This window comes from Macrobrachium nipponense, chromosome 19, assembly GCF_015104395.2.
Source record: "Macrobrachium nipponense isolate FS-2020 chromosome 19, ASM1510439v2, whole genome shotgun sequence".
Classification (NCBI taxonomy): domain Eukaryota; kingdom Metazoa; phylum Arthropoda; class Malacostraca; order Decapoda; family Palaemonidae; genus Macrobrachium; species Macrobrachium nipponense.
In genome coordinates, this window is record NC_061088.1 from 6179541 (window position 1) to 6203945 (window position 24405).

The 24405-nt window shown below is 37.5% G+C and overlaps 3 protein-coding genes across 3 annotated transcripts; all 3 read right to left on the reverse strand.

Moving 5' to 3' along the window:
* Positions 1–1011: 1011 nt before the first annotated feature.
* On the reverse strand, positions 1012–3142 carry LOC135214011 (uncharacterized). Its single transcript, XM_064248115.1, has 3 exons — positions 3093–3142; positions 1787–1917; positions 1012–1378 (listed from the first exon to the last, which is right to left on the reverse strand). The coding sequence occupies exons 1-3, from the start codon at positions 3102–3104 to the stop codon at positions 1216–1218; spliced, it is 306 nt and encodes a 101-aa protein (XP_064104185.1). The 5' UTR covers positions 3105–3142; the 3' UTR covers positions 1012–1215.
* A 4504-nt stretch (positions 3143–7646) lies between these two features.
* LOC135212460 (uncharacterized) lies at positions 7647–9441 on the reverse strand. The gene is made up of 3 exons (XM_064245873.1): positions 9336–9441; positions 8350–8480; positions 7647–8007 (listed from the first exon to the last, which is right to left on the reverse strand). The coding sequence occupies exons 1-3, from the start codon at positions 9345–9347 to the stop codon at positions 7845–7847; spliced, it is 306 nt and encodes a 101-aa protein (XP_064101943.1). The 5' UTR covers positions 9348–9441; the 3' UTR covers positions 7647–7844.
* A 3609-nt stretch (positions 9442–13050) lies between these two features.
* On the reverse strand, positions 13051–15239 carry LOC135214002 (uncharacterized). Its single transcript, XM_064248103.1, has 3 exons — positions 15186–15239; positions 13954–14084; positions 13051–13438 (listed from the first exon to the last, which is right to left on the reverse strand). The coding sequence occupies exons 1-3, from the start codon at positions 15195–15197 to the stop codon at positions 13276–13278; spliced, it is 306 nt and encodes a 101-aa protein (XP_064104173.1). The 5' UTR covers positions 15198–15239; the 3' UTR covers positions 13051–13275.
* Between the last annotated feature and the right edge of the window lie 9166 nt (positions 15240–24405).

Below are 24405 nucleotides of genomic sequence, written 5' to 3' on the forward strand. Positions count from 1 at the left end.
CATCAACAGCTTAAAGGTTATCATCACTTAGCCCTTGGGAAGGTTACGTGGTGTTTATTTCTGTACTTGACTATTTAGTTTGACGTTTCCTGATTCATTTGTATTTTTCGTTCCAGTGTGGAATGAATTACCTAGATGGTTTATATTCAATCGATTCGAATTGAATATAGAATTTAGGCCAAAGGTCATTCAGCGCTAAAACGCAAAATGGCAAAAAATTCTGAAAGGTGTAACAGGAGGAAAACCTCAAAGTAGTTGCATTGTGAATCAATAGCTTGGAGAGGGAGAAAAGTAAAGATGGAAGGAAGAGAATATGAAAGAAGAAGGTACAGTAAAATGAACAAAAGGGGTTGCAGGTGGTGGCCGAAGGCACGCCGCAAAGAACCTTCATTTGTTTGTATTCGTAGCCATTTAGAGATAGTTTCAATACTATGGATGTCTGTAACGTGAATATATACTCGAGGATATAAATGCTGAATATTTTCAGTACTAAACTTTAACATAAATCAATGCGTATTTACTCACTTTGTTTAAATAAAAAATCACCTTTAACTGAAACTTACTGTGGTATCTTAACATTTCAAATTAAATTATAAACAAAGTGATATAATTACCAGCTGTTAAATCCATTATTTTAAGCCAGGTGCCCAAAGAAAAGAGTTGGCTTATCTTGGAATGATAGATTCATGAACGGGTAAATACTTGAAAATATTTCTAGGTCGAATTATGCTAATTATGCATTTGTGTTTTACATACCATTAGGATATCTGCATAATTCTCCAGCATCTGTTTTTACCCATATCTCATAGAAATGATAAAACTATAAGATGGAGCAGTATAACTGTTTTTAATATCTATCCTAAAGTGGAATTCAATTTACCATCGATTTAACATTGCAATTGATCAATCATTCTTTAAAATATATATATATAAAAGAATAAAAAAAAATAAATTGTTCACTTATAGGTTTCACATATGATGATAATATTAAAAATAAATATAAACTATCAATTTTTAGAATGTCTTTTATTGATTCTCACAATCAATACACCATTTACACAGCTGTAGGTCAATGGAATAAATGACATACACAGTATACACACTGCGTGTACTCTCAAATAAAATAAAATCAATGAATGAATAATGGCGAATAAATAAATCTAAAAAAATCCTTCATAAGGATTCAGGAGACAGTGAGAGTCCTTCACAGACTTCCTATTTCCTGTCGTCATCCTCGTCGGAGTCGAAGGATCCCTGCTGGCCGTTGGCCCTGACGCCAAAGGCGCTGACGGGCACGGCGTTGGACTCCAGGACTCTGTAGCCGTCCTCATCGGCGACGTACCTGACGAAGAACTCGACACCTTCGGGAGATGTCCAGCTGTGGACGAGGAGGACGAGGAGGGAATTAGTTATATATTTATTTTGTATTATTAATATTATTATTATTAAATTAGAGAGAGAGAGAGAGAGAGAGATGAGGAGAGAGAGAGAGAGAGAGAGAGAGATATCTCTCCCAGGTCATACCTTCAAGTTCCAGTGATGACCTGGTCATTCAACAATATCTTAAGGAGAGAGAGAGACGAGAGAGAATGAGTGGAGAGAGAGAGAGAGAGAGAGAGAGAGAGAGAGAGAGAGAGAGAGAGAGAGAGAGAGATATCTTCTCCAGGTCATACCTTTAAATTCCAGTGATGACCTGGTTAACATCAATGTCTTGAGAGAGAGAGAGAGAGAGAGAGAGAGAGAGAGAGAGAGAGAGAGAGAGAGGCATATCCTCTTCAGGCCCTACCTGTAACTTCCAGTGATGACCTGGTCATCATCAATATCTTGCTCATGATGGATGTCATCCAGGTCCAGGTCCAGGACGGAGTCAGGTCGCGCCAGGGTCACGGTGGCAACGAGACCCAAGAGAACGAACAGCTGAGGACGAAGAAGAAGAAGATTAAGGAAAACAAATGTTAATTATCTAATCGCAAGAGAGAATGGGTTATGTGATTCTGTACAAAGTGCACCAAACGAGAAATGAGAATAATAAAAATAATCTTTGTTATCTAGTGGTAATTACTGAAGTGTATAAAAACATTACGTGAAATTAAATTATCATTCAGTTGTAATTAATGAACAAATTGTGGTTCTTTAGGAAGTACATCTTTTGTTATTCAGTGGTAATTACTGCAGTGTTTAAAAACATTGTATGAAATTAAATTATCATTCACTTGTAATTAATGAATAAATTGTGGTTCTTCAAGAAGTACATCTTTTATTTATTCAGTGGAAAAATTACTGTAGGCGAATAAAACATTACATAAAAATTAATTTAAAAAAATGAAGTCGTTCACTTCTAATTAATGAATAAATTACAGGTAATTACTGAGTAAATTATAATAAAAACGAATAAACAGAATGATTTGAATATAAAAGTAGTTCCAATGACTTGCTCTTCAATCTCACAGCACAGAGGTCTCCTTGACAATTTTGTTTAAGAAGTTATTCAATAAAATACTGACGTTTAATATGGAAAAGCAGATACTATGACTTGCTTTTCGATCTTATAGCACAGACGTCCACTTGGCCCTTATGCTCATAAATGATAAATACTTTCAGAAATAATATGGCTACAAAGGGGCTAATCTACAAGCTGGGAAAAATTAACTTTCTATAAAACCTCTAAAAGACTAAATATGAACAAACAGTGTTTCCTAAAGTAATTTACAGTCAACTGGTTGGTTTAAGAGCTATATAATATTTCAGAAATGATGTAGATAGCTAGAAAGGGGCTAATCTACAAGCTGGGAAAATTTAACTTTCTACAAAACCTCTAAAAGAATAAATATGAACAAACAGTTTTTCCTACAGTAACCTACAGTGAGCATCGTGACTGGTTGGTTAAAAGCTATAGATTGCTTTCAGAAATGATGCAGACAGCAACATATGGTCAAATTTACCAGCTGGGAAAAATAAGAGCTAGTTTATGCAAAGCCTTTAGAATGACTAAAGATAGACGCGATTTTTCTACAGCAACTTGGAAGACAGGTTTTAGTTTAAATAAAACCTTAAAAGAAATCAAGAAATCCATATATCCTACGGTAACTTACAGAGAACTTCATGATTGGCTAGCGTAGGGGAACTGATAGAGAAGTCAAACCCTTTGCCCATTTTATACTGATCGACGAAGGGGCAGAGATCCTAGTGCAGCTCCCCCACCCTCATCTCCCACCCCCACCTCCCTATATCTACCTTCACATCCTTTCAGTCTCTCTTTCTCTATCTCCTCTAACGCGTCCTTGAAGGATGCACTTATTCCTTATGATGGTCCAGTTTACCTCCCTAGCGACTAATTCTCAAGGACTCTGACCTCCTGAGTTTGACCTCATTTCAGGTGGCTGGGGTCAGGTTTTCCTCAATGGAACCCTTTGGTAGTTAAATACGACTCTTAAGGAGTGCTTAATGAGTCTGGATATTTTTTGTTTGCATAATGAACTGATTGTTTCAGTCATGAAATATATCATTTGGTGATGAAAAATAAAATGATTTCGGTATGCAAATAGGTATTTATAACAGTCAAAGGCAGATTAATAGTCGGTAGGATAAATTTCATTAGACTAATTAATTGAAATTCAACAATTTAAGGAAAGCAATGAAGTAATAAAAAAGCGTTTTATTAATTGACATATATATTTCTACGAGCTCCGAGTTGCAATTATGGACAAAAATATATATTTATTTATATATTTCCCACTAATAACCCAGTAACCTTCAATTTCAAAAGTAAAAAAAGTAGGTAGTCTAGAGGTATCAACACAAAAGAGGAGACAGATGCCTTTGTTAAGAACAAATTTTGTTATTATAGTTGGCTATTAAAAAACAATTACAAAGAAAGAATAGAATGATTTTCACAAAAGAGTACATTAATTACTGTTTTTTAGCAGCCAATATTATTAAATAGTGCCTAAAAAAATTATTTAAAGCCTAGTTAAAAGGAAAAAAAATCATGATTGATGATGGAAAACTTTCCAATGCTTTTTAAGAGACATACTTTGAAAGTTGAACAGGAGAGAACGTATTTGTAGGATGCCTGTCCCTTACTTCTCTTGGAAGTCATCCTAAATATGGAGAGAGAGAGAGAGAGAGAGAGAGAGAGAGAGAGAGAGAGAGAGAGAGAGAGAGAGAGAGATTGCATGCAAAAACTTTTGGTTCTTGACTCTTTTCATTTTATCTATGAGTTTTGTGATATGATATTAATCTCTATGAAGATGTAAGATAAAATCCGTCAGTCACGTAGCTCAGTGAATACTGCCGTAATTATGGTAGATATTATTAACCAATTACGTCTCCCTTAAGCAGATAAATGTTACATTATGTAAAGTTTTTTTTCCACAGCCAACTAGAAACCAGTTTTTTACCTAAGACACAAATGTCAATAACAATAGTGGAAGGGATGGCGAAATTCTGTTAATTAGTGTTCATATAACTGTGCTTGCAAGCAAACAGACTCACGCAACAAACTATCAATAAATTTCCTTGGTTAAAGAATATATTTCTGAGCGTGAATCTTGTCTCTTCACTGTATTTCTTATCATCTCCTGTTGTTTATTTCATATGAAAGTCACACTCTTTGGAAGCTTGAATTTCAAGTCAATGGTCCCTGTGTACATCTGGAATAAAATAATGCTAGTAAATAAAGTATTTCATCTCACGCTTTAGTTTATCAACAAGTATCCTTTATGCTTTAATATCATGCAACTTTTCAATGGTCTCATTGAAGTCTTGAGTTTATAAAACTTAATCTGGAATCGTGGAGAAATATCACAAAGATGATTAACATTATATGACAGAATACAATTGCAAGGGTGAGGAATGACATTCTCTCATGTTTTTATTTTTTTTATCACAGGTCTTGTGGTAAACGATCCAGGTAAATTAAACGTTTTATAATGGTAAATTCTACAGATATAATGTTTCGTTCTGTATGTTTTAAATCAGTGTAATTAGAGGAAATAACGTTGGCCCAGTAACCTGGCATCCATATTGGGAACCTGTTCATGTACCACAGTCCTCAGAAGCCGCAGAACCGCAAAAATGGGAACGAAATTGTCAAAAGAACCGCAAGAATTGGAACCGGAAGTCGTTGGACCACTAAAGTAAAAACCAGAAGACAAGAGACTATCGAAGGTTAAAGAGTGAGAAACAAAGAAATAAAGTGGAAAATTCTGCTCGTAACTTAACCTTTATAGAAGTGTTTTCTTTTAGAAAACTCTGAGCACACGTCTGAGCTATATAGTCACATTTCACCTGTGGAGACCATTATAGGTTTTTAATAACTTTTCACAATATCTTACCAGCATTTCAGGATTCCGTAAACTGCGTCTATGTCCATGGTCTCCATGGCTCTGGATGTTTTAAAGCGACTACTGCATTGCCTTTCTGCTTGTGTTGTTGACTCTGCTTGGTTCCCTAATTGAGAATTTACATATTCTTCGTAGGTTAGCTTACAATGAAACGAAGAGGGTCGCCATTGAGATGGTATGGGCATGTATTGAGGATGGATGACGAGGAGGGAGTGAAGAGGGATTGGGAGGAACCTGTTAGAGGAAGGAGATCGAGAGGGAGACGGAGAATTAGACGGAGAGATAAAACGAAGGAAGATATGGAGAGAAGACGTTCGGTGGAGGATGATGCCATTGATAGAAGGCAGTGGAGGAGAGGGCGCATCAGGCAACCGACCCCTTGATGTAGAGGTAACGTTGGGAAAGAAAGAACCATGAATTTATTGGTAGTTACGTAACGAGGATTATAACGATCAGTAATACGTCAGATACAGCACTAAATAGTAGGGCAAACATTAATTGAAAGCTTGTAAACAGTAGTTACGTAATACTGTTTTTTTTCTCGAAAATATTCTACTTTTGTCTGAATTAACAAAAGTCTTTGCTGATGATATTTAGGAGAAATTTAACCTTTCGTCTCAAACAAAAATATTTGATATAAACCAACTAACACTTTCTTCGAAATAAAGTAAAAAATCTTCTGGTATACTATAAGAAATACTCTTTTTAAATGATTTGATATAAGACATTATAAAACCTCATTCGACCCAGGGGAAAAGTCCCTCCAAACAATTGTAGGTTAAGGTTGTGAATGTTAATCCACCTACTATTTTCCCATATTTGTCTTGGACAGACCGAGTCATCTCCCTCCCTACCTGCCACACCCTCACCTGTTAAGGTGAATAAAGGCTGACCGTCCCAAATCTAGTCTGGCCCTTAAAAAAATGACACAACATTTTGACACTTATCTGTGAGGTTTCTAAAACAACTTTCAGAGGATGTGAGGATTCAATAATCCATTACTTACATTTGAAAAAGTAGGCTAAACATTTTGACACGTAGCATTGACGTTTCTTGATCAACTGTCAAAAGATATGAGAACTCAAATAATCTATTACTAACATTTGAAAAAATAAACTAAACCTTTTGACACGTAGCACTGGCGTTTTATAATCAACTTTCAAAAGATGTGAAGACTCAAATATAATCTATTACTTATATTTTAAAGAAATGACAAAAGATCTTAAAGTTTATTAAACTTCAAGATATGAGGACACAGATAGACCAGTGTTTTGTTCTTTCCTGCTTAGAACTGTTTTTATAGATAAGATGTTTTAATATTTATATTTATATGAATATCCATATATACTGATGTGATAATATAATGGATCATTTTTTTATTTGGTCAATAACAATTAACCAAAAAATAGATCAATCAGGTCATCCAGTGCTGGAATGGAAATTGAGAGTAAAATTCTGAAAGGTGTAACAGGAGGTAAATCTCAGGGTGGAAAATAAAGATGGATGGAAGAGAATATGAAAGAAGGCGGTACAGTAAAAGGAACGAATGGGGTTACAGCTAGGGGCCGAAGTCACGCCGCAAAGAACCTTCATTTATTTGAATTCGTATCCATTTAGAGATAGTTTAAATACTATGGATGCCTGTAACGTAAATATATACACGAGGATATAAATGCTGAATATTTTCAGTGCTGAACTTGAACATAAATCAATGCATATTTACTCACTTTGTTTTAATAAAAAGTGACCTTTAACTGAAAATTACTGTGGTATTTTAACATTTCAAAGTAAATTATAAACCATTTGATATAATGTACCAGCTGTTATATCAATTATATAAAGTCAGGATCCCAAAGTAAAGGGTTGGCTTATCTTGGAATGATAGATTTATGAATGGGTAAATACTTGAGAATATTTTTAGGTCGAATTATGCTAATTATACATATGCTAATTATCAAGCATCTGTTTTTACCCATAGTTCATAGAAATGATAAAACTATAAGAGGGAGCAGTATAACTGTTTTTAATATGTTTCCTAAAGTGGAATTCAATTTACCATCGATTTAACATTGCAGTTGATAGATCATTCTTAGCAAAATAAAATAAAATAAACAAATAAATAAATAAATAAATAAATAAATATACATAAATTAAATAATAATAAATAATAATAAATTAAATAAATAAATAAATAATAATAAATGACTAAATAAATAAATAAATAAATTTTTTTGAAAATAAATAGTTCACCCTATAGGTTTCACATATGATGATGATAATATTAAAAATAAATATAAACTATCATTTTTTAGAATGTCTTTTATTGATTCTCACAATGAATACACCATTTACACAGCTGTAGGTCAATGGAATGAATGACATACACAGTATACACACTGCGTATACACCCGAATAAAATCAATGAGTGAATAATGGCGAATAAATAAAAAAAAACTTTCATAAGGATTCAGGAGACAGCGAGAGTCCTTCACAGACTTCCTATTTCCTGTCGTCATCCTCGTCGGAGTCGAAGGATCCCTGCTGGCCGTTGGCCCTGACGCCGAAGGCGCTGACGGGAACGGCGTTGGACTCTAGGACTCTGTAGCCGTCCTCGTCGGCGACGTACCTGACGAAGAACTCGACGCCTTCGGGAGAGGTCCAGCTGTGGAGGAGGAAGAGGAGGAGGAGGGAATTAGTTATATATCTACTTTGTATTATTATTAAGACAGACAGAGAGAGAGAGAGAGAGAGAGAGAGAGAGAGAGAGAGAGAGAGAGAGAGAGATCTTCTTCAGGTCCAATCTGTAAGATCCAGTGATGACCTGGAGGTCATCATCAATATCTTGAGAGAGAGAGAGAGAGAGAGAGAGAGAGAGAGAGAGAGAGAGAGAGAGAGAGAGAGGCATATCCTCTTCGGGTCCTACCTGTAACTTCCAGTGATGACCTGATCATCATCATCAATATCTTGAGAGAGAGAGAGAGAGAGATCCCTCTTCAGGTCTTACCTGTAACTTCCAGTGATGACCTGGTCATCATCAATATTTTGCTCATGATGGATGTCATCCAGGTCCAGGTCTAGGACGGAGTCAGGTCGCGCCAGGGTCACGGTGGCAACGAGACCCAAGAGAACGAACAGCTGAGGAAGAAGAAGAAGAAGAAGAATAAGGAAAACAAATGTTAATTATCTAATTACAAGAGAGAATGGGTTATGTGATTCTATACAAAGTGCACCAAACGAGAAATGAGAATAATAAAAAGAATCTTTGTTATCTAGTGGTAATTAATGAAGTGTATAAAAAACATTACATTAAATTAAATTATCATTCACTTGTAATTAATGAATAAATTGTGGTTCTTTGAGAAGTACATCTTTTCTTATTCAGTGGTAATTACTGTAGTGAATAAAAACATTACATAAAACTAAATGATCGTTCACTTCTAATAAATGAATAAATTACAGGTAATTACTGAGTAAATTATAATAAAATAAGAATAAACAGTTGATTTGAATTTGAATATAAAAAAAAGGTAGTCCCGATGACTTGCTCTTCAATCTCAAAGCACAGAGTTCCCCTTGACAATTTTGTTTAAGAAGTTATTCAATAAAATACTGACGTTTAATATGGAAAAGCAGATACTGTGACTTGTTCTTCGAACTTATAGCACAGATGTCCACTTGGCCCTTATGCTCATAAATGATAAATACTTTCAGAAATAATATGGCTGGCTACAAAGGGGATAATCTACAAGCTAGGAAAAATTAACTTTCTACAAAACCTCTAAAAGACTAAATATGAACAAACAGTTTTTCCTACAGTAACCTACAGTGAACATCGTGACTGGTTGGTTTAGGAGCTACAGAATGCTTTCAGAAATGATGTAGACAGCTGCATGTGGTCAAATTTACCAGCTGGGAACTTGCAAAACAGTTTTTACTTTAAACAAAGCCTTAATATAAATAAAGAAATCCATATATCCTACGGTAACTTACAGAGAACTTCATGATTGGCTGGCGTAGGAGGAACTGATAGAGAAGTCAAACCCTTTGCCCATTTTATACTGATCGACGAAGGGGCAGAGATCCTAGTGCAGTTCCCCTCCCCCCTATCCCCCACCTCCACCTCCCTACATCTACCTTTCACATCCTTTCAGTCTCTCTCTCTCTATCTCCCCACACGCGTCCTTGAAGGATGCTCTTATTCCTTATGATGGTCCAGTTTACCTCCCTAGCGACTAATTCTCAAGGACTCTGACCTCCTGAGTTTCACCTAATTTCAGATGGCTGGGGTCAGGTTTTCCTCAATGGGACCCTTTGGTAGCTAAATACGACTCTTAAGGAGTGCTTAAAGAGTTTGGGTATTTTTTTGTATGATGAATTGATTGTTTTTGTCATGAAATATATAATTCGATGATGAATACTAAAATGATTTAGGTATGCAAATGGGTATTTAAAACAGTCAAAGGCAGATTAACAGTAGGTAGGATAAATTTCATTAGACTTAATTCATTGAAATTCAACAATTTCAGCAAAAGAATGAAAAATGGAAAAAGCTTGTTATTAATTGGCAAATCTATTTCTACGGGCTCCGAGTTGCGATTGTGGAAAAAAATAAATTTATTTATATATTTCTTACTTATAACTCAGTTACCTTCAATTTCAATAGTGGAAAAGTAGGTAGGTATTTTCAACACAAAAGAGGAAACAGATGCTTTTGTTAAGAAATTTTTTTTTATTATAGGTGGCTATTAAAAAAACAATTACAAAGAAAGAACAGAAACAATTCTCACAAAAGTTACATTAATTACTTTTTTTGAGTAGCCAGTATTAATTTTGTAACTAATAGTACAAATATTACCTAGTGCTTAAAAAATTATTTAAAGCCTAGTTAAAAAGAAAAAAAATCATGATTGATGATGGAAAACTTTCCAATGCTTTTTAAGAAACATACTTTGAAAGTTGAACAGGAGAGAACGTATTAGTAGGATGCCTGTCCACTACTTCTCTTGGAAGTCATCCTAAATATGGAGAGAGAGAGAGAGAGAGAGAGAGAGAGAGAGAGAGAGAGAGAGAGAGAGAGAAATTGCATGCAAAAACTTTCTGTTCTTGACTCTTTTAATTTTATCTATCAATTTTGTGATATGATATTAATCTCTATGAAGATATAAGATAAAATCCGCCAGTCATGAAACTCAGTGAATACTGCCGTAATTATGGTAGACATTGTTAACCGATTATGTCTCCCTCAAGCAGACTAATGTTGCATTATGTAAGTTTTTTCCAGAGCAAACGAGAAACCAGTTTTTTAAAATCTAAATACACAAATGTCAATAACAAAACTGGAAGGGATGGGGAAATTATGTTAATTAGTATTCATATAACTGTGCTTGCAAGCTGACAGACTCACGAAACAAACTATTAATACATTTCCTTGGTAAAGCATTAATTTCTGAAAGTGAAGCTTCTCTTTTCACTCTGTATTTCTTATCATCTCCTGTTGTTTATTTCAAATGAAAGCCACACTCTTTGGAACCTAGAATTTCAAATCAATGGTCTTCTGAAATATAATAATGGCCATAAATAAAGTATTTCATCACGTAGTATCCTTCATGCTTTATTATTTCAACACGTATCCTTCATGCTGTATTATCATGCAACTTTTCAATGGTCTAATTTAAGTCTTGAATTTATAAAACTTTTTCTGAAATCGTGGAGAAATATCACAAAGATGATTAATAGTATTTGAAATAGAATATAATAGCAAGGTTGAGGAATGGCATTTTGTCATGTTTTCATTTTTATTTTTATCTCAGTTCTTCTGGTAAACGATTCAGGTAAATTAAACGTTTTATAATGGTAAATTTTACAGTTATAATGCTTCGTTCTGAATGTTTTAAATCAGTGTAATTAGAGGGAATAACATTGGCCCAGAAATCTGGTATTCATATTTGGAACCTGTTCGTGTACCACAGTCCTCAGAAGCCGCAGAACCGCAAAAAGGGGAACCAAAAATTGTTAAAAAAGACCGCAAGAATTGGAACCGGAAGCCGTTGGACCACAAAAGTAAAAACCTGAAGACAAGAGACTAATGAAGATTAAAGAGTAAGAAACGATTAAATAAAGAGGAAAATTTATAGAAGTGTTTCTGTTTTAGCAAAAAAATTGAGTACACTTCCGAACTACAGTCACATTTCACCTGTGGAGACCGTTATAGGTTTTTAATAACTTTTCACAATATCTTACCAGCATTTCAGGATTCCGTAAACTGCGTCTATGTCCATGGTCTCCATGGCTCCGGATGTTTTAAAGTGACTACTGCATTGCCTTTCTGCTTGTGTTGTTGACTCTGCTTGGTTCCGTAATTGAAGAGGGATTGGGAGGAACCTGTTAGAGGAAAAAGATCGAGAGGGAGACGGAGAATTAGATGGAGAGATAAAACGAAGGAAGATATGGAGAGAAGAGGTTTGGTGGAGGATGATGCCTTGGATAGAAGGAAGTGGGGAGAAGGCGCATCAGGCAACCGACCCCTTAATGTAGAGGCAACGGTGGGAAAGAAGGAACCATGAATTTGTTGGTAGTTACGTAACGGGGATTATAACGATTAGCAATACGTCAGATGCAGCACTAAATAGTAGGGCAAACATTAATTGAAAGCTTGTAAACGGTAGTTACGTAATACTGTTTTTTTCTCTCGAAAATATTCAACTTCGGTGTGAATTAACAAAAGTCTTTGCTAATGATATTTAGGAGAAATTTAACGTTTCGTCTCGAAAAAAAATATTTGATATAAACCAACTAACACTTTCTACGAAGTAAAGTAAAAAATCTTCTGGTATACTATAAGAAATACTCTTTTTAAATGATTTGATATAAGAGATTATAAAACCTCATTCGACCCAGGGGAAAAGTCCCTCCAAACAATTGTAGGTTAAGGTTGTGAATGTTAATCCACCTACTATTTTCCCATATTTGTCTTGGACAGACCGAGTCATCTCCCTCCCTACCTGCCACACCCTCCCCTGTCAAGGTGAATAAAGGCTGACCGTCCCAAATCTAGTCTGGCCCTTAAAAAATGGCACAACATTTTGACACTTATCTGTGAGGTTTCTAAAACAACTTTCAGAAGATTTGAGGACTCAAATAATCTATTACTTACATTTGAAAAAGTAAGCTAAACCTTTTGACACGTATCATTGACGTTTCTTGATCAACTGTCAAAAGATATGAGAACTCAAATAATCTATTATCTATATTAAAAAGTAGACTAAACATTTTGACACGTAGCATTGACGTTTCTTAATCCTCTTTCAAAAGATTTGAGGACTGAAATAATCTATTACTAACATTTGGAAAAATAAACTAAACATTTTGACACGTAGCATTTACGTTTCTTGATCAACGTTCAAAAGATGCGAAGACTCAAATATAATCTATTACTTATATTTAAAAAAAATGACAAAACATCTTAACGTTTCTTCAACTTCCAGATGTGACGACACAGATAAACCAGTATTTAGTTCTTTCCTGCTTAGCATTGTTACTATAAATGAGATATTTTAATATTCATAATTATATGAATATTTATATATGTCTAGATAATATAATTGATCATTTTTTGAATTTGGTCAATACCAATTAACCAAATTATAGATATATAAAATTAAAACCTTCAAGAAGACGTAATTTTCAAGGAAGGTGAAAAATGGTCTTTGATTTATGAAATATTCTAATTTATTTCGCTCATAAATACATGATAGAGACTGACAGACAGACAGACAGACCTGTCATCTGTAAAGTCAAGATAGAAAATATCAGGAACTAGATCAAGGAACTTCGTCAGTAGAGAACTGAATAAAACTCAGTTGGGGGGAGGAAGTCCTTTCCTATTCCAAGAAGTAGGAGATGGTAAGGCTGGCAAGGTCTAGGATATCATCTATTTCCTGTCGTCATCCTCGTCGGAGTCGAAGGATCCCTGCTGGCCGTTGGCCCTGACGCCGTCGTCGCTGACGGGCACGGCGTTGGACTCCAGGACTCTGTAGCCGTCTTCGTCGGCGACGTACCTGACGAAGAACTCGGAGCCTTCGGGAGAAGTCCAGCTGAAAATGGAAGAAAATAAATTCTTTAAGTTTTTTTTTTTTTTTTTTAATTAGCCGTTGGGGAAGGATCGTGGAAAACAGCGACCCCGTCTAAGGATTAAGCTGAAGAAGAGGTCATAGTTAGAGAGGCTGTCCGGGAAGATCGAAGAAAGGAAGGGGCATGGAGTTAAAGTAAAAGGTTATGATTTTTGTTTTTTTAAAAGTAGCCGTTGGAGAAGGATCGTGGAAAACGGCGATCTCGTCTAAGGATTAAGCTGAAGAAGAGATCATAGTTAGAGAGGCTGGACGGGAAGATTGAAGAAGGGAAGGGAAACGGAGGTAAAGTAAAAGGCTAAAAAATGTGGGTGCAGCTATGGGCTTCAAGAACGCAGACAATATCCTTTAGTATAGCCTACAGTGCTCCCCGTCAGTTGCACTGACGGCAATGAAGTTGATTGGAATAATCAATAAAACAGCAAAAAATAAACTACAATAAATGTGAACCTGATGTCAATTGAATTGATGTCTCTCTTTACCTGTAGGTCCCAGTGATAACCTGGTCGTCATCGATGTCCTGGTCGTGATGGATGTCGTCAAGATCAAGGTCCAGGACAGAGTCTGGACGGGCGAAGGTCAGGGCAGCCACGAGACCCAAAAGAACGAAGAGCTGAAAAAAAAAAAAAAAAAAAAAAAACGAAATGAATTGGGAAAATGAACGATAACTATGTTCCAAAAGAAAGAGTTACTTAGTGATAATTAGATTCTCCTATTTTTTTTTCATAACTTTTAAAACGTTATTTAGACGTGGATTTGATTATCTCTGAAAACTAAACGAAAAAAAAAAACTGCTGTCTTAGAAATCTTATTTAGTAATAATTAGATTTTACTAATATTTTTATAACTTCTAAAACGTTATTCCAGTTCTCTGTGGAAATTAATGAATAGTATTTCGTTAAAACCTAGTCCATGAAACTCATTAATTCTGACATTATATACATGAATATTAGAAGTATTTAAATATAATACGCAACTTTTATTTTAAAAAATGCATAATGTTTTTTAAAAAATATACGCAATGGTTTACAGATATAATATACGCACATATTACATAAAGTAAGACTCATTACTATGCGTTTTACTTTATGTAAATGTGCTTATGCATCTAAATATATATTACGCATATTTGGAAAAATAAACATGGGGTATATTTAAGTAAACATTAAATATGCATGTGAAAAATTTTAGAATTAATGAGTTTGATAGATTAGACTTTAGCAAAATACTGTTACTCATTTGCACAGAGAACTGAAGTAGCGTTTTAGAAGTTTTAAAAAATAGTAAAATATAATTACTACTAAATAAGATTTCTAAGACAACGGTTCTTTCCCTTTTAGTTGTCAGAGATAATCAAATTAACTTTTATAAAGTGAAAAAGAAAAAAAATTTTGGTCAAAACTCAATAATCTTAAAATAAATATGAATTTAAGACATAATTTCTTTTACAACTCTCTGATATAATACCATACTACCACGACATTCCTCTCTGTTGGTGTATCCGAGTCAAGAGGTCCACATCAGCCTTCCAAATCCTATTCCCGCTTTACCATACTTCCCTCAGTTCGAAAGCCTCTTATGGTATGAGTTAACTAAAACTAAACCAACCTAACCTAAACTAGCTGAACCTAACCTGAAGGTTATAAGATATGGATATTGGACAGTGAAAATGGGGTTATAATTTTAACATTAACACTTATGTTAAGTTACTTACAGTAAGCTTCATGATTGCAGGTAAGACAGAGACTGATGGAGCCTCTGAATTCGTCGCTCGTTTTATACAACTCATGACAGACAACTGGGCACAACTTTCACTGGGTACCCGCCCTCACCCACCTTCATTTGTTTTTTCTTCTTAGTTTTTTTTTCTTTTTCTTTTTAAAGTCTTCTATGTCCTTCCGTCTGTTTCCATTCAGCCTCAAGGACGCCCTTATTCCTTGTGTTCTATTCCGTCTAAGCTGGGTTCCTGTAAGCAGTTGCGAAGTGGTATACCATGCATACATACATACATACATACATACATGCATACATACATACATACGTATACATTCACGATTATTAAAGTACACATACCACTCGCTGTCCAGTTCACCTTAATTAAGCTGGGATTATCTTATCCACAAGGGACTACAGAGAACTGGGCATCAAATTATAAATGTGGTGTAATATTTGTGAATACAAGTGTATGTGCTTGCATGTGCGTGTGTGTGTGTGTGTGTGTGTGTGTGTGTGTGTGGGCATGTCTGCCTGAGTATTATTATTAGTTTATTATTGGTATTTTTTTATTTTTTATGATTTCATATTTTATTATTTTTATTAATATTTTACTATTTTTATTAATGTATGTACCGTATATACGAACACTTCTATGTATATATATATATATATATATATACTATATGTGTGTGTGTATATAATATATATATATATATATATATATATATATATATATATATATATATATATATATATATATATATATATATATATATATATATATATATATATATTATTTACACACACACGCGCACATTTATACATATTATAAAAGTGTTTGTAAATACGGTACATACATTAACAAAAATGGTAAGTATTAATAAAAATATACAAATAAAAGTAATGAAAATAAAATTAAGAATAATTCTAAAAATAAAATAATAAAAAATTAAAACTACCAATAATAAGCTAATAGTAATACTCAGACAGACATGCCCAACACGCATACAAACACTTCTATATATTATATATATTATATATATATATATATATATATATATATATATATACATACATATATATACATATATATATATATATATCTATATATATATATATAATATATATATATATATATATATATATATATATATAGAAGTGTTTGTGTGCGTGTTGGGCATGTCTGTCTGAGTATTACTATTAGTTTATTATTGGTAGTTTTGATTTTTTATTATTTTTTTATTTTTAGAATTATTCTTAATTTTATTTTCATTACTTTTATTTGTATTATTTTTATTAATACTTACCATTTTTGTTAATGTATGTACCGTATTTACAAACACTTTTATATATATGTATATATATATATAATATTTTTCAGTGTAAGTTCCCCCAAAAGGGCAAAACTAATCCATGCAAATTTATGGACAACCATCTTCAACATATTCCGTTCAGTTCCAATTATTTTGATTATAGTCATGATTTTCAACAACACATGTCATCATAGATCGTTCGGTGGGCAGTGAATATGATTTATGATTACGTAATCAAGATACTATTGGAATTTTTTATGGATTTGATATGTAAAAAACTCTTGGTGACAATTTAATTTGTTTGGAAAACCCCTCTTTATTCACCCTTTTTAACTTATTTATTTATCTAATTTTTTTTACAAATGTATATTCTTTACCAGAAGTTTATTTCTCGTTTTCGTCCTTGAAAATAGGGCGTTAGGGAGGAAAGCTTAAGTCTGCTAGAGTCTGAATATTATTAAGCTAAGCAAACAGAGCTTATGAGATGTTTCCAAAAAAATTTTTACGAACAAATGGAAGTCTTTATAATTAAATAGCTTTTTTGAAAAGTATTTCTTTCCAAAAATGGGTTGAGCTTCAAGATAAATAATAATAATAATAATAATAATAATAATAATAATAATAATAATAATAATAATAATAAATAATAATAATAATAATAATATGTTTTGTTAAAGATGATGGCAGCATCAGTGGAATTGAATTTTATATATGGTCTTTTCAATTCTTCTTATTATTCTCTTCTCATCAGGGCTGATATTTGCTAATAGCTGGCCGATGTTCATATCTCGGTGAAAGAAATGTTTTCTAAAAATAATAATTTAATTGATATGATAACAAAAGTGGTTAACAAATCTTAGTCGGTAAAGGGCGTAACGGAATTCCAACGTTTCCAAACCGTATCATCGGTTCCATTTTCAAGGAAAGGTGAGCTTGAACTGATTGGAATGGGTTGTTTGTTGTTGTTTTTGATTTAGCTGACCTTGTGTCAGCACGGGCTCTTGCTCACAGAGCAGCCCGTAACTCAGGATGTGAGAAGGTGGTAATGGTAGGATATGGTTCTTTATTTGGTGATAATGCGTGAGTTGATGAGTGTGATATTGAAAGAAACTTTTTGATGGGTAAGCTTGTCCAACCTTTTTAAACCCTAAGGTGCCCTTCAGTAGTAGGAAAAGTGCAATAGTAGTGAGTGTTGGCAAGTCAGAGAGGCCAAACAGATGAGAAGAAGGAAGGGTATGAGTCTGAGAAAAAGATTGCTAGTCAGTTAGCTTGTGAGGTCCACAAAACATTTTGCTTATTCCGTTCCGAATTCTGAGTGGGAAGTAGTGTGTGTTGTTGATGCACGAGGCTGAAGGAATGGCTGGCATGAGGTGAGGTAGTGATGAAGGATGTCAGAGTCGGGGCTTTGCTTTTGGATGTTGGGTGATGTAGGTTGATGTTGGCTGTCTTTGTGTCAGTCATGCACTGGGTGGATTGTTTGTTATTCTGTGTTTTTGTTGGTTTGTTTGTGAGTGGATAGGGATGGCAGGGGGTGTGAGGGGTCTTCACTGATGTCCCCGAGATTCTGCTATTTAGGAGTGTTTTGCACCTACCTTGGTGGTGGGTAGGAGCATAGGAAGCCTGTAAGCTGTTGGGTGTTGTTTAGGTGTGTCTGTTATTTGAGTGACTGATTGTTGATCTCCTTCATGACTTTGTCTTAGTTGTTGTGTTTCTGGGCAGTGTAATATATAGTGTTCCAGTGGTTCTTCTGTATTTGTTTCGCAGTATTTACATGGTTTAGGGTTGTTTTCTATTTTTTGCCATGTGCATTGGTATCCGAAACCTTAGACGGTGTATTATTACCGCTAGTGCTCGTGTCATGTTCTTCGGTATGCTGTGTGAAGTTTGTGTGGTGTCTGCATACCATTTTGCAGTCTTGGAGCCTCCGAAGATGGCTCTCCTGATTTTGCTTTCCTCCTGTGTTTGGCAGTATGCTGCTGCTATGCTTTTTAGTTGGGTTAGTGAGAGGTTTATTTTGATGTTGACATTGTTTATGTGTAGCCCGCTTTTTGCCAGGGAATCAGCTTCCTCATGTCTGATGGGCGCTGCATTTTCATTGGCTGAACAGAGGATTAAGTCCCTGAGTCAAGCCGTCTTGCAGAGGTGGAAGCTCGCACTGCTCTTCTCGTGCGGACGCTGGAGACTGGGGAGCGTAGTATGGGAAGGTCATTGCCGATAGACGGGGGCACCTGATTGGCCCGTTCGATCGGCTCTATGGTGCTGGCGGGCGGCGCCCTTCGTGCCACCCGTCGGGAGGAGTGAAGTCTCTTGGGTGGTGTTGAGGCTGGGTCTCTCCTTCCCGATGTGTAGGGCCTCCAAGAGGCGGAGGCGACGGTGGTCTGCTGCCTTATCGATAATTCTGATATTAGGAATAATGTCATTCCTAGTTATCCTGGTATTGTGGACGTTTTTGGCATGATTATGTATGGCGCCTTCTGAGCATGGGCAGGATATCCTCTTCGAAAATCACATAGTCGTCATACCAATGTAAGCGCCGGGCATTCCCGGACAGGGCATTTGTACTGGTAGACAACGTTAGTTTTCTTGAGAGGATCCTGCAACACGGGGGCTGGATTGTTTTTCATAATCAGGCCACTGGTCTTCTTGCTCTTGTAGTAAATTATTAGTTTCACTTTTTTCGCAGGGTCCGTGGGGGGAGACGTTCCTTTCTATGATGGTACGAAGGGCTCGCTCGTCCTCTTTGTATTTCTTATGAAATACTCCCTTGTAAAAGAGGTGACGTCTTCAAGGGCGGCGGGACGAGGCTCCTGCTGATACCACTTATCGATGTTTCTGCGAATGCATTTAGTGATGTCCCGGTTGGAATACCCGTTGTTAATTAAAACTTGGGCAACACGTTCTAATTCAGTGTGCGTGTCCTTCCATGAAGAGCAGTGTGAGAGAGCTCTCCTGATGAAGGCGCTGATCGCAGTGCGCTTGTATCTCTCTGGACACTCGCTCTCGCCGTTCAGGCACATGCCCAGGTTCGTGGGTTTCGTATACACCTGTGTTACGAGCGCTCCTCTTGTTGCCCGACGAGGACGTCAAGGAAGGGGAGGCGACGGTCACGGCAATGTTCGATGGTGAAGTTGAGTCTGCTGTGGTCGTGGAAGGCTTGTCGCAGGCGCTCTATTTCTTCCACCGTGCTGGCGCTGATGAAAGTGTCGTCAATATACCGGACGTACATAGACGGCTTTTCGATGTTGGCGAATACCCGACGTTCCACAGCACCCATGTAGAAGTTCGCGAAAAGTACTCCGAGGGGAGAACCCATCGCTACACCGTCTTTCTGTGTGTACATATGTCCTTTGTGGGTGGAGAAAGGGGCCTTTTTTGTACAAATTTCAAGGAGTTTTCGGAGGGCATGCTCAGGGATGTTTAATGGGGGCGTGGAGTCGTCTCTATATACACGATCCAGGATTATCTGAATTGTTTCATCCACGGGGACGTTCGTGAAGAGGGACTCCACGTCCATCGATGCAATAACTCCTCCGGGGGGTGTCGTTTTCAGTGCTTCTAAAAAAACTCGGCAGATGACTTCAAACTGTGGTCATCTGGAACATAAGGAGTCAAAATAGTATTCAATTTCTTCGCAAGCTGGTATGTAGGAGCGGGAATTTGGCTAATAATGGGGCGTAACGGGTTCCCTGGGGTTTATGGGTTTAACGTTCCCGTATAGTAGCCAAGGTCGTAGTCCCTACGATCGGCAGCAAGTGAAGGGCATTGGAAGCTGCATTGACAGTCTCAATAATCCTATTAGCCTCACGTTGGGCGCCGCCCGCCAGCACCATAGAGCCGATCGAACGGGCCAATCAGGTGCCCCCGTCTATCGGCAATGACCTTCCCAATACTACGCTCCCAGTCTCCAGCGTCCGCACGAGAAGAGCAGTGCGAGCTTCCACCTCTGCAAGACGGCTTGACTCAGGGACTTAATCCTCTGTTCAGCCAATGAAAATGCAGCGCCCATCAGACAGAGCACCTGGGACACAATAAATACCGCCGAACGACCCCATTCCATCAGGTTACGTATTTTCGTGCACAGGCGCGTTACGTAACTCTCGTCATTTTCAACCTATAATTTTGAAAAGTATGGCCTCTAAGAGACCCCTTTCGCCCGGTACTCCCAGGGAGGACCCGCCCTTGGAGGACGAGCAAGGCTTCGCCACCGTAAGAAAGAAGAAGAAGAAGAAACAGAAGAAGATTTTACCGATTTCGACAGACAACAACCAGCTCCCTACGACATCGGCACCGAATACGGCGAGTTTTACGGAATTTCCGGCACTTCCCAAGTTCAAAGCTGTTGTTATCGAGGGCCAGACTTCATATGCTGCAGTCAGGGCCCTCGAGAAAAAATATCCAGAAGCCAACCTCATAGCCAGACCGAATTTAAGGGGAGAATTCATAATTACTCCCAAGGACCAAAAAGCTGCCGAACTACTGAGGAAAGACAACCTGTGCCACCTTCTTGATCCTGCTTCAAAAATAAGCAAGGGGATGATATGCAAAGTCCCCAAATACATAACTATCGAAAGAGTCCTCGAGGTTCCCAACATCATGGAAGCCAAGAGATGTACTGCAAAAGATGGACAGGAAACTCTGAAGATAGCAGCGACCTTCAACGGGCCAAATTCCAGCCAGGGTCAGCCTTGGGATTCTTGGCACTTACGAGACCGAGCCTTCGTACCAGAGCCTCTGAGATGCTTCAAGTGTCAGAGGTATGGACACCACAAGAGCGAATGCAAATCAGAACACAATCCGTGGAGTGTGCAGTGCGAAACACGAGACAGAAGTGTGCTTGAAAAAGTACAAGGAAAATAAAAGGGCCACACAGTTGCCCGATATGCCCCTAAACTTGCAGCCAAGCAACATCATGCTTGGTTTAAGGGATGCCCAGTCAGACTGCAGAGGATTTGGAAGGCGAAGGCATCCCTCCTCCACCTGCAAGACCTCGACAACCATCACCGACCAGGAAACCTCCCAGCAACCCAGGTTCGATCCTAGAACGAACCTACCTCCTGTACCACAAACCACCCAACCTTCCTCCCAACCTCCTCGATCCCGGCACTACATCCCCACCCCCTCATCCTCTCCGTATCGCCAAACTCCCGCCCTCTACCTCCTCCCCCTACTCCCCCAACCCCTCAGGTTACCCCCCCAACCCCTGCATCGCCGAAGACGTCGATTCCTGCTCGTGCCGAAGCAGGAACCCAGACAGAAGACGCAGTGAAGAAGAAATGCAGACCGAGACACCGACTGTAGCTCCTGTTTTGTATAAAGAAGCAGGACACAAACTGAGGAGTTTGTAGCTAAGCAAAACAGCGAAACTCAGACCTGCAAACAAGAATACAGAACTTCAAGCGTCGGAAACGAATACTTCCTCGTAGGAGAATATCAAATCAAGGGGGGGGGGAAAGTTCCTGCTGACCTACGAGGAGTTTGAGGCTTTTTTAATAGAGCCATCTTTAACAACGACAGTGGCAGTGGTCATCAGCTGTTCTCTGAGCTCGTCCACGCTCTGTTGGACCTAGAGATCAGTCTCCCAGATGACCTCCTGTTAGAGAATTTCAGATACAGATCTCAAACATAAAGATCGCAGCTACATGAAAAGTGCTGTTTATAGCATTAACTGCTTTTTCTTTTACTAAACAATCCTCCTTTCCCCTCCGTTTTTCGGCCGCCTCACGTCTAACGACCGAATATTTCAACTGTCACTCTAACTACCGCTTAAGCTGTCGCTTATTTTTGTTATCCTGTTTCTAAAACTGATAATATTTCGTTTTTCCTTCGTCGTTCCCTATTGCTAAACGATCGACGCTCTCTGCTTTTTTTTTTTTCTCGTAAAGTGAAATATGGTACTTGAACTCCATAGAGTTTCGCTTTTTTTTCCGTTTTTCTACGACTATAAATTTTTCGATTTCATTACTGGCTATCTCTGACTCGCCAGGACTCGCTACTATCGATCTTTATCTTCTACTAATGGTACCTTAGGGTTTTAAAGGGGTTTGTAACCTTGCCTATTCACTTTTCCTTTCACTTTTGAATCCATTCCATTCACCTGCACATTCCATAGAAATCATAAATAAAAAGATCGCCTCATATCCTTAAATCACCAATGCACCTAAAAATAATTCAAATGACCTACGGGCTGCTACATTAGCTAAAGCCCGTGCTGGCATAAAGCCAGCTTAATACTCCAACAACAACAACAACCCATTCCCAACAAGCACTGAACAAAAAGTTTTGAGGTAATCCAAAACAATGCCTTAAGACTCATTACAGGAGCACCAATGTGGACCAACCTATGCATCCTGAGACATGAAACAAAACTACAATCTCTGACTCATAGGATAGATCAGAGAAACACATCCATCCTGCTAAAAACCTTAAAAAATGACAGAGACTGTCCACTCAAAAAGGAGATCAGGAAATGCATTAATCTCCATGAAGAGCTAGACCCTCCCAAACCATATGCTGGAGACCTTCTAGATACACTGAGAAGAGTAGGCATGCAAATCATGCTGCAGCCATCAGGGAAGACACCCCCTTCAGTGAATACACAGAATCAGCACCCTGGGAACCAGAACCTTTTAACACAAACTACACAATTCTTCCAGCAAGCAAGGAAGCATGCACCACCCAACAGTTAAAGCAAGCAGCACAAGAAGCAATACAGTTGACAACTGCCACAAACATATATTTTACAGATGTCAGTAGACCTCAGCGTCCCAGCAGCAGCAGCAGGGTCTACTCAACAACACTCAAAGGAAGCTGGAGGCTCTCCGACAATGCCTCCACACTACAGACAGAGCTGATAGCTATCGCCAAAGCACTAGAAGACTCCCAACACAGACTGGGCAACACTACAATACACACCGACTCGAAAGGAGCAATACAAGCCATCACAAAAGGCAAAGCAAAGGAAAATATCAAACTCCTAACGAGCATATGGGCACTGGCAAAACTCCATCAAAGCAGAAACAGACAAATAACTCTCAACTGGATCCCGAGCCATGTTGGAATACAAGGAAATGAGGAAGCTGATTCCCTGGCAAAAAGCGGGCTACACATAAACAATGTCAACATCAAATAAACCTCTCACTAACCCAACTAAAAAGCATAGCAGCAGCATACTGCCAAACACAGGAGGAAAGCAAAATCAGGAGAGCCATCTTCGGAGGCTCCAAGACTGCAAAATGGTATGCAGACACCACACAACTTCAACCACACAGCATACCGAAGAACATGACACGAGCACTAGCGGTAATAATACACGTCTAAGGTTCGGATACCAATGCACATGGCAAAAAATAGAAAACAACCCTAAACCATGTAAATACTGCGAAACAAATACAGAAGAACCACTGGAACACTATATATTACACTGCCCAGAAACACAACTAAGACAAAGTCATGAAGGAGATCAACAATCAGTCACTCAAATAACAAGACACATCCTAAACAACACCCAACAGCTTACAGGCTTCCTATGCTCCTACCCACCACCAAGGTAGGTGCAAAAACACTCCTAAAATAAAAAGCAGAATCTCGGGGACATCAGTGAAGACCCCTCACACCCCCTGCCATCCCTATCCACTACAAACAAACCACAAAACACAGAATAACAAACAATCCACCCAGTGCATGACTGACACAAAGACAGCCAACATCACCTACATCACCCAACATCCAAAAGCAAAGCCCCGACTCTGACATCCTTCATACTACTCACCTCATGCACAGCATTCCTTCAGCCTCGTGCATCAACACACACTACTTCCACTCAGAATTGGAACGGAATAAGAAAATGTTTTGTGGACCTCACAAGCTAACTGACTAGCAATCTTTTTCTCAGACTCATACCCTTCC